Source organism: Puma concolor, chromosome C1 (genome assembly GCF_028749965.1).
Source record: "Puma concolor isolate L17-30 chromosome C1, mPumCon1.1.hap2, whole genome shotgun sequence".
NCBI classification, from domain to species: domain Eukaryota; kingdom Metazoa; phylum Chordata; class Mammalia; order Carnivora; family Felidae; genus Puma; species Puma concolor.
In genome coordinates, this window is record NC_141674.1 from 19,880,901 (window position 1) to 19,891,687 (window position 10,787).

General features: G+C 52.6%; 1 protein-coding gene across 2 annotated transcripts in view; it reads left to right on the forward strand.

Annotated features, from left to right (window-relative positions):
* DHDDS (dehydrodolichyl diphosphate synthase subunit) overlaps window positions 1-10,230 on the forward strand; it is a 35,520-nt gene extending 25,290 nt beyond the window's left edge. The window contains exons 9-15 of one of the 2 annotated variants that reach the window (XM_086716123.1): window positions 2,466-5,343; window positions 5,957-6,079; window positions 7,086-7,130; window positions 7,332-7,361; window positions 7,725-7,775; window positions 8,848-8,943; window positions 9,382-10,230. In XM_086716123.1, coding sequence (XP_086572249.1) covers window positions 2,466-2,705 — 240 coding nt within the window. In that variant the 3' untranslated portion in view covers window positions 2,706-5,343; window positions 5,957-6,079; window positions 7,086-7,130; ... (2 more) ...; window positions 8,848-8,943; window positions 9,382-10,230. The remainder of the gene's footprint in view (window positions 1-2,465; window positions 5,344-5,956; window positions 6,080-7,085; window positions 7,131-7,331; window positions 7,362-7,724; window positions 7,776-8,847; window positions 8,944-9,381) is intronic. The other variant, XM_086716124.1, reaches the window with a different exon arrangement.
* The last annotated feature ends 557 nt before the right edge of the window (window positions 10,231-10,787 follow it).

The window sequence follows — 10,787 nt, forward strand, 5'->3', positions numbered from 1 at the left end:
ACACACGATTCCCATAGACCTCTCAAGAAGCTCCCGTAATAGAGAAACCAATAGAGGGAACTTTATCCCTCTGTGTAACCTAGGCCAAGTCCCTCCCCACTTTGGCCTCAGTGTCCTTGTCTGTACAGTGGGGAGGTGGGACAGAATGTCTTAAGGATCTCCCCTGGCTGTGTCATCTTAACAGTGAATCACTGATTCCTGGCAGTTAGGGGCCAGGCTCTCCCTCGACTGCAGTCTCTTCCTTCCCAGCGCTCAGTCTGGAGCTTGCCGTTCAGAAGAAGCCTGTGCCTCACACAGTGACTTTGCACACAGCATGTTTTCTTCCCTCTGTGGCCGGGTACTCCCCTCCTTTCTGGCCTGCCAGAACTTACCTACTTAGCTCTGGCTGCGAGCAGTGATAATGGAAGAGCAGCTAACCATCAATGCCAGCCGTGGGTCAGGCGTTCATTTCCTCATCCTTCCTCAGATTGCCCATTGTGCAGAGGACTCACTCTGGCCTGGTCAAGCTCTTCAATCCATTCCATGTGTCTTTGCCACTATTCTCACTGACCGATGCCCAATCCCCCGCCCCGGCCCCCGCGCCCCGGCACCATGCACCCCACCTTTATCCAAATCCTCCACGTTGGTTCATGTCCAGCTCAGATTCTGTCTGTCCATGAGGCGTCACTGTTCCTTGACCTCCATCAGCCACAGTGTCTCTCTTTGAGCTACATCGCCCTTTTTCTTGCTTCTCTGATGACCCTTACACATTCTACCTAGTATTATGGGACTTTGTATATAGATCTGTGTCCTCATCGGCCCACAAGCACGTGGATTGCTGAGACCGTATCTTGTACGTCACACACTAGTAAGGTCCTGTATGCAAGACCCAGGTTTCCTCCTGACCAAGGCCAGGAAGAAGCCCTTCCAGCAAGACGGGAGGCATTCACAGCGACTTCTCAAACCCATTTTAGTCTTTGTAGCTCCACATGTGAGTTCATCACCCTAACAGAAGAGTACCCTTGGATGCCTGGGTTCATGTAGGACCCTAGGGAGGGATTTTCCAGAATTTCCACTTGTCATCTTTATTCATGCAGTGAATCTTTATTGCTGAGAGACTCTAGCAAATCACTTCTCCACTCTGAACTTCCAGGTCCATCTCCAGCAGATAAAAAGTAGCTCCCGTGTGAGGGTCAAGTGCTTGTGCACATGTAAGATATTCTTTAAAGGGGGAAGACAGAGCAATCCAGGTTTACAGGCTGAGCAGGACACAGACAGGTACACAAATACTGAAATACAAGGTAGACTGTGGTAAGGGTCATCAGGGTATGAAATGCCAGGTCGGCAGCAAAGTCTAGTTTCTCACACATGGAATAGGTCTGGCAGAAGGAGCTCTGGTGCAAAGGCGCTGCGGCCGGTTAGGACAGCAGGAGCAGAGCCCATCAGTGAGGCACAGCAAGGCCTTGGTTCTGTTCCAAAGAGATTTTCCCCTCTCCGGGAGCATCTCCCCTGCCGTCCTGGGATCATATGGTCGGCCGATTAAGTATTTCACAAGTACAGGGCACCCAAGTGCCGGAGAGGAAAAGCCACACAGTCTCTGCCTTTTAGGAGTTTGTCTGAAGATACATAAACATATGAGAAGTGCTGCCAGGGAGCACGATCACCTGTGTGAGAGTTGGTTCCAGGAGTCCAGGGTGCTCTGCCGAGCCTTCAAGTGCTGAGTTTCTAACAAAAAAATGGACTATGGACACTAAAACCTATTCTACTAGGCAGAAAACAGCAAGTGGCTTAAGAGAGCTGAACCCGTTTCTCACAGTGTTCATAGGAGGATCATTTGCTGTAAGAGTCAGGCCAGTCTCTATACAGGAGGTAAGTTTGGAGCCAAACTCTGAAAAACAGCTTAGGGAGCTGGGAGGATGGCACCTTTAGAGTGACCTGGGAAGCCAAAGGAAATGACCCAGCGGACCTGCCCCAGGCAGGAATAGAGCCTTCCCAGCAGCAGAGAATAGACAATAACTTGTGAAATTGCTGTTTCTGTTTGAGAGCCTGCTAATATGCTAGAGAGGGTTTTGCATATATTATCGCTAATCCTTAAAACTCTTCAAGGTAGGCACATCCCCCACTTTATAGATGAAGAAATGAGGTTAGGAGAGGATTTGCCCAAAGCCACAAAGCTAGTTTGTGGGGGAACCAGAAGTCAGACTCATATTTGCCTGGTTCCCTTCCAAGTGTGAACCTGAGAAGAATTTCAGGAAATACAGAGGCTCCCACCCAAAACAAACCAAGATGGACCCAGAACCCCAACTGCCGTGCTTATACATCACGGGCACCACCTCTGCACACCTACTCCCAAGCTTTTCCAAATCTGGTACAAACTCCCCATTGTTCCACTTAGCTTGGCCCGCCTGGTGCCCCACCCCCTACCTCCTCCATCCCAGTTCACTCACACCTAAAAAATGATCTCCCAATCCCTGCTTTTCCTCTAGCAGAAGGCCCGAGACATGTATGCAGAGGAGCGGAAGAGGCAGCAGCTGGAGAGGGACCAGGCCGCAGTGACAGAGCAGCTGCTGCAAGAGGGGCTCCAGGCCAGTGGGGACGCCCAGCTCCGACGGACTCGCTTGCACAAACTCTCAGCCAGACGGGAAGAGCGGGTCCAAGGCTTCCTGCAGGCCTTGGAACTCAAGCGGGCTGACTGGCTGGCACGTCTGGGCACTGCATCAGCCTGAGTGGGGCTGGCCTCCTGCCACTTTGCCCTGCCCTCTGCCTCCAGGGCCCCACTCCCCTTTCTTTTCTTGGTGAAAGGCACCTCCTTCCTAAGGATGAACTGTGTTTCCTTTACTTTGCAAGGGAGCCCCAGAGGCCAGGTCTGCTGGCCAGAGATACACCTTCTGGGCCGCCCGGGACAGTGGCCCCTGGGGAGGACTGAGGGGATGGCCTCCCACAAGTACACTAAACCCAGCTCTGGTCACCTGTAGCTTTGGAGAGCAGGGAGCCCCAGTTCTTCGCTGCCCTCTCCTTCCGCCTCTACCACCTCTACCTGTGTTCTAGATGCATTTCACTTTTCCACCAGCACATCCTTCAACATAACAGAATTTCAGGGAGGAGGTCTCCCCAAAACCCTGGCCCTTTACCCATCCATCTTAGCCTTCCACCCGACTTTCACAAAAGATTTGGCCCCACCTTGGATCTGCTGGTAAATAGCTAATAGGCAGCCAGCGTTATTTGGGCAAGGGAGGGGAGGGAGAGACAGAAAGAAAATTTGCCCATCTGCTGCTCCTCCCCCTGGGCTCTCCACCTGGGATTTGCTATTGAATCTCTACCCCCTCCCACCACACAGTGCTGATTGCTCACTGAAAGGCTCAGCGCCCCCAATGGCGCGCAGAAGCCAGGCGGGTGATTACAATCCAATTACCTATTGTCGACTCAGCCCACACAAGCTTTTCTCCTCCTCTTGCAGGGCACGGGGCCAGGCTCCACGCCCCTGTGCGACCAGCCCCCTTCATGGCCACAGGGTAACAGGAGGGCCTCTAGGCCCTGGTGAATCTAATCCACCACAGGCCTCCTTCCCCGGAACACCTCACAGGACCCGGAGCAAAGGAACAAGCACTTCTCCCAACTGACGCCTGTCCTCACCATCCCAGACTCTGCTTCCCACCGCCTCAGCCTTTGAGGCTTCTCTGTTTTGGACCTGGCCCCTTAAGTCCCCCCGAGACGATTTATTCTCCGTGTGGCAGAGTCTCAGCTTGTTAGGGCCAGGGCTGCCCAGCAGGGAGAAGGCCAAGTCAAGGGCTGTGTCCTCTCCCTGCCAGGCCTTGCTTCGGAGCTGCTGAGAGGATTAGTGCCTTTGAAGAGCTGTCTGCCTGAGCAACTCTGCTTCAGGTGCCTGGAGCAGCAAGCACCAGCCTTTAACACCGACCAAACACCACTCCGTTTAGCCTTCCCATTTCACTTTCTGCGAACTGTTTCCCCAGCACCTCCCTCTAGGGGAGAGGTGGGGTCTTGCAAGCAGTGCTCAGAGCATAGTCTTTAACCCCCCACTGCCCTGTATTCCAGTCTCCTCTTCCCCTTCCTGTGCCAGTATACCTGGCACAAGAGACCCCTTGGCCATCATCCCTGCTCCCAGAATCAAACAAATGCCAGACACTGCGATTGAGAAGCCAATCAATGCACCCTTTGGCAAGCCCCCCACACACACCTGGCATTCCCCACAACCAATCCCTGGCACAGGGTTCCCAGAGAGCAGGTGCTGTACATTTTCCAGCTTTACAATGGGGCTGTTGACAGCCTTAATTAGGGAGGCATGAATTATGCGGCTATAATGCAGAGCCCTACAATTAAGGCGGGAATGAGGGGCTGGAGGCAACAAACGGAATCTGCCCAGTGAGCATGGCTATTGAGTCCTGTCTCCGTTCTGTGTCTGACTTGCCCCAATATGAATGGGGTACAGATGATTAACGGAGCTGGTATCTCTTTGGCCTTAGGTCCTGTATTCTGAGAAAGATACACAGAGTGGGATGGGTAGGGGTGGAGGGATCACCACTGCCAAGGAGCAGGGGCTGCAAACAGTTGATATGAACTCATTGTGATTGTTTTCTACCGGTAGGATTTGTACAAACCGGCTCATCCTTTGCCTCAAGAAACTAAGTGGGACCTATTTAAATGTCTCACCTGTGAGCCAATCCCCCACTTGAGGATATTTATTGTGTTCTCGTGTTCTCCTGGGTTTCAAATAGAATTTTAAAAATTCTTAGATGTATAACTTGTTTACAAATAGTACAGCAGAGGGAACACCTTGTTTTGCGGCTGCAATGGCCTGCCCTCTCGCAGGTGCGCTTGGCGACCTCCGGAATCCTCAGCTTTGGGGGCGCATGGGGTGGGGGAGCCAGTGGAAGAGCCCTTTGCCATCGCAACACCTGTTCCTCTACTTGTTTCCTAATCCCCGGACTCTCTCCTCCACCCTCCTTGTCCTCGCGCAAGTGAGAGGAAGCCAGCCTGCCAGTGTGGAAGGAGGGATTTCGCCAGCTGTGTTTGCAGCGCCCAGGCTTGGTGGCCGCGTCGGGTGGGGGCAGCTGAGCTTGATGTCTCCGGAGCGGGTGGAGCATAGGGGGAGGGGAGTGCTGGTAGGCCTAGGCGGCTGCTTTCCGTCATTCTGTAGCGGGGTCTTGAGGTCCGCGAACACAGGGACCTAAAGGAGCCACCCGACAGGCTTCGGGGTGGGGGGGCTTCCTTGGCATTTGGGGAGGCGGCTGAGAAACGGGTGCTGAAAGGACAGCTCCTACCTGCCCCACTGCGCCCGAAAGGGACCTCGGCGTGTCAAGTCTCCCCCTCGGACCCCCACCCCACCTCGAGTGGACCGCCTTCCAGGTGAGGAGCACGAAGGGATTCCTTGGAGTGGCAGCTTGGAAGGATGCACGTCCGGCTGCGCCAAGCTGGCTTCCCCGCTCTTTCCCCACTTCAGCGTCAGCCTTGGCCCTGGGAATTGCAGCCTGTGCCTCCAAGCCGCGCGCTTCCTCCCGCCTCCGGCGGAGAAGGGTGGTGCGGCCAGGCCTCGAGAACCCTTCTTCTGGGGCCCCCAGCGGGAACAGGAAGGAAAGCGGCCGAGATGCGCCCTAAGTGTCGCATGGCTTGGAGAAGTGGGTAGCTTGGTTGCATAAGGTGGAAGGAACTTGGTAGTTTGCAAGAGCCAGCTCTTGGCGGGAGCCGAAACGCAGAGCCCGCCGACTCGCACACACTCCCCCCCTCCTCGTTTATTGCCTTCGACGCGCGCCTCCCCCACTGCGCCCCCACCCCCTAGGCGCGCCGCCGTCTCGCGCGCCCTCCCCCCCCGTACCCCCCTCCTCACTCCCTCCAGAGGAGGTGAGTTTAAACCCCGCCCACGTGACCCCAGCTGGGCCAATGAGCGGCGGCGGGAGGTGAAATCCGGTTCTAACCGGTCCGGGGCTCCCAGCGCTATAAAAACTTTATAAACCCCCCGGAGCCCGAGCAGTGTGAAGAAGAGGAGGCGAGAACGACCCCCGGACCGGCCAAAGCTCGCGCGCCGCTGCATCCCCGCGTCCAGCGCCTACGTCCCGCCGCCGTCGCCACCATGCCCAAGAGAAAGGTACGTGGCGCGAGGGCCCTCAGGCGCTGGGCCGCCACTGCCGCCGCCACCACCGCTGCTGCCGCCGCTGCCGCTTCCCCGGCTTTGGGGCGCGAGGATCGGCACCGGGCCGGGACAGGCTCAGGCGCCCTACACAGGAGCTCGAGACGGTGTCAGGCTGCCCCGGGCTAACCCTGCGCGGCTCGGCTGCCCGCGGGCGCCAGAGGCCATATTGGAGGAGCGGCGGCCGCGGCGGGAGGAGCCATGTTGGCGGCTGTTTATCCCACTCCCCTCGGGATCGACGTGCCCGCCCCGCGCCCCCTCCCCCATCGCCATGCCCCCTCCCCTCCCCGCGGGCGGGCAATTCAAACCCGAAAGGGCGGGAAGGCGGCGCTCGGGTTTGGCGGGCGGGGGAGCGCGCTGCCGCCAAAAAACCGCCGCCGTGAGGGGGGCGGGGCCCATGTCCCTTGGGGCGGGGCTTCGCAGTGTGGCCCCGCCTCCGCCCACGGCCCCGGCGCACGAGACTCGCGCCGGTGCGCGCCGCTGCCGCCCACGAGTTCCCCCGGCTGCGCGCGCCTCCAGTCTCCCGCCCTCGACGGCTGCTATGGTAACGGCGCCCGGGCCCCGCCTCCGGAGGGGTTTGTTTGCACCATCTGCAGCTGTTGCTTCTCCCTGGCGCGGCGGCGCGGGCCGCGCTAGTCCGCGCTTCTCGCTCCAGTTTAGCGCGCGCCGCCCGGGGCGGCTCGACGGAGACTCTGGGCAGGCTGGGGCCCGGGGACCCGCTGTCCCTGCGCTCTCTGGGCCACTTCGGGCGCGACGCTTACACAGAAGAGCAGTCCGCTCTCCGAGCACTTTGGGCATCGTCACGGGACTGGGGATGCTAAAACCGGAAGATTTGCTTGTCCTAGAGAAGTTGTGCGCAAGGCTTTCCCTTCAGTTCTTTCCCTTGGGATAATTAAGCTTAGTGAGTCCTTTAAGAATGGCCTCAGAAGCTACAACTTTCTTAGGTCTTGTTTGTTTTTTATAGGCTGAAGGGGATGCTAAAGGAGATAAAGCCAAGGTGAAGGATGAGGTAAGTCTTTCTTCGTCTCTCTTCTGGAGTCTTAACAAAGCCTTTGGGCTCCTTTGCTTAACCATACCCCTAGTGCTGAATTACCCTAAGCTCCCTCCGCTTCTGTCGTCTAGAACAAACGGATTTTTTAATTTTAATAATTTTTCCTGAGTGGTTCAACTGCCCTATTTCTAATTTTTTTTATTTTCGTTATCTTAATAGCCACAGAGAAGATCTGCAAGGTTATCTGCTGTAAGTGTCTGCTGTTAAATTATCGTGTTTATCCCTGAAACTAAAAAAGTACTAAGAACAATCTCCTTTTGTGTCCCATGGGTTTGGGTCAGTGGCTGGTTGTGAATGATCCGCTCTATTGTGGACGCTCACCCATTTGATACATTTGCTGGTTCTGAAATGCTGATGGCTGTAGCGAGAGCGGGACACCTGCGTGTGTTAGTTAAGTGGGTTTCTGAAGACCGGATATTCCAACTGAAAGCCAGCCTGAAAAACTTTACGAAATAAGAGAAACTTCTCTGCCAGTGGTACCGTGGTTTGGGGATGGGTTGTCTCTTGGGTCCACCATACTAATAGTGTCGTCTTCTTTTTCCGAAATAAAAGAAACCTGCTCCTCCAAAGCCAGAGCCCAAACCTAAAAAGGCCCCTGCAAAGGTGAGTGGAGCGGAGACACCAGATGCTTCTAGGTGTTGCAGAACGCTGTGCAGTTTCCCATGTTGCTGACGGGAGTACTGCTGTAGAACAGCGTCCCCTTTGGCACAAACCTGAGCTGTGAGAAAGTTAATTTGGACTGGGCATTAAAATTATGTTGGGGGGCGGTCTCGGTGGCTCATTCGGTTCAGCGCCTGACTCTTGATTTCGGCTCAGGTCACTATCTCACAGGAGATGGAGCCCCGCGTCAGGCTCTGCGCTGACAGCGTGGAGCCTGCTTGGGATTCTGTCTGTCTCTCTCTCCCCACTCTCCCCTTCTCGTGATCTCTTCCGCTCTCAAGATATTTTTTTTTTAATAAAAAACGTTGGAATTGATCATTTTCACCAAGTGAGGTCTGTCCTTCAGTGTCTTAATTCAGCATCATGGTGACACCCCATTAATGGATCTTCTAAATTGTTTGGCTAGCTTGCCTTATTCCTGACATTTGTAATGTTTTCTAATCAAGAACTCTTATCAGAATAAAAATACGTAAACAACAAGAGTCAGGGAGAACGTCCTCCATTTAGAGGAAATTGTACATTTGAAACCCAAGTATTTTTATTTGCTTAGTTATCTTTTTTTTTTTTTTTAATTTTTTTTTCAACGTTTTTATTTATTTTTGGGACAGAGAGAGACAGAGCATGAACGGGGGAGGGGCAGAGAGGGAGACACAGAATCTGAAACAGGCTCCAGGCTCCGAGCCATCAGCCCAGAGCCTGATGCGGGGCTCGAACTCACGAACCGCGAGATCGTGACCTGGCTGAAGTCGGACGCTTAACCGACTGCGCCACCCAGGCGCCCCTGCTTAGTTATCTTTTACATCCACATAGACACATATACTTAAAGACCACAGTAAGTGATAGATAATTTGGCCTTCCCAGTGCGGAGGGGTTTATAGGGTGTGTGTGTGTGTGTGTGTGTGTTTTATCTTTTGATAAATAATTCTACTACTTAACAGAACTTTACAGACAATACCCTGCTAATAGGAAGTTAGAAGAAACTGCTTTTTTTTTTTTTTCTCCCTCCCCTTTTTAGAAGGGAGAGAAGGTACCCAAAGGGAAAAAGGGGAAAGCTGATGCTGGCAAGGATGGGAATAACCCAGCAGAGAATGGAGATGCCAAAACAGACCAGGTACGACTGCCGTTTCACTTTTTGTTAAGTCCGCTCTGAATCCGTTAGTGATCCCAAAAGCTCTTCTTGCCTTTCTTCTGTGTCTCTCACTTGAAGTATGGTTTTCAGTCCAGAGTTCGCTTGTGGTTTTTCTCTTAACTTAAATTCTGGACTCTTAAAACCTTTGCGGTCCAATAAAGGGCACTGTAGTGTGAGATCCTTGTCCTAAGCTCCTGCTACACCGTAGAGTTTTCAAGCTGGGAATAAACTCCAGTCTTCTAATGTGCCCCCTTTCCCAATTTTACAGTAAGGTCCAGAAGGAAAGTTACCTACCAAGGTAACCAAGGATCTAGACCCCAAACTTGGGCCTGGGAGCAAAGTGATGCTAGGGATGGAATGTGAACGCAACTAGTTTTGCAATCTACAGGTGGTAATGTTGTATTAATCTTTTTCTTCCAGGCACAGAAAGCTGAAGGTGCCGGAGACGCCAAGTGAAGTGTGTGCATTTTTGATAACTGTGTACTTCTGGTGACTGTACAGTTTGAAATACTATTTTTTATCAAGTTTTATAAAAATGCAGAATTTTGTTTTACTTTTTTTTTAAGCTATGTTGTTAGCACACAGAACACTTCATTGTTGTTTTGGGGGAAGGGCATATGTCACTAATAGAATATCTCCGAAGCTAGATTGATTCAAGGGGAAAAACACCATTCCCTTCTAGTTCTGAGAAACTTCCTCTTGGTTCCCAGGAGGAGCAATTCCTTGATGTTGACACACATTAGCCACCTTGGCACAAACGCCTTGTAGGGTGGAAAATCTAAAATTCATTTTTTATGTCCTTTTCTCCCTCTGCCTTCAACATAGACTTGACTCCCTTAAACCCAGAGACCTGTTGGAACCTGACCCCAAGAAATGGTTCCCAGTATGTCAGGCAATCTGGACTTTACAGTGTCACCATGGAGATGGCATCCCTCAAAAGAGTTCCTTTTTTAGCTTGTGGAGCTTCAGATTGATAATTCTGCCATTTTCATTTCATTTCCTGAAAGTCAGGGTCGGCTTGTGAAAAGTTGTTAAACAACATGCTAAATGTGAAATGTCAACCCTCACTCTAAACTTTCCCTGTTCAGAGCATCAAATGAAGATTTCATTGGGTTTTATAGTGGCTTTCTGATTTTGGTAGTCCATTGAAGAAGGGAGTTTGAAAGTTGTTGTATACTGTTAACGATTGTCTGCCCATGTCCTGCCTGAAATACCATGATTGTTTATGAAAAGTATCTTTAATAAAGCTGGATACAGTTTGGCTTGGAATGCTGCCTCTAATCTTTTCCCAGGAGTGGGGGAGCCTGGTTTCTCCAGGTCTCTCGGGACAGGATGCATTCTGGTGTGAGGTGTGGAGGTTTCAGGGATGGCCGTTTCTGGTTTTGAGTCCGTCTGTAGGTGGAGAGCACAGTGTTAGGTGGAGTTAGGAAAACTCCCTGCAGTGGACTGGGGGTGAGTGGCTGGGAGCAGAGGAGTGATTTCTGTACTTGCTTCTGAAGCGTATTTTTAAAGGCAGAGTTTTGGATAGGGCAGAGGTTGTGGCCTGGTAGCTGACAGCAGAAGAGCCTTTCCACTTCATTCACATTTAAAGTCTCTAGAATGAGAAAATGAATAGGTCCGGCTCTAGTCCTTGTGTCAGGGAAAAGTGCTTCTGTGTCTATACACAGCTGGCCATTGGGTGTGTAAGACCGATCATGACACTCTGTTCGTAAACGGACCTGCAAGTCTTCTGGGACTTCTTAAATTCGTGTCCTTGCTGGTGAACTGCTCTAGCTCCAAAAACAGATGTTAATGAGGACTTTTCTGATTGCTTCAGCTTAGCAACC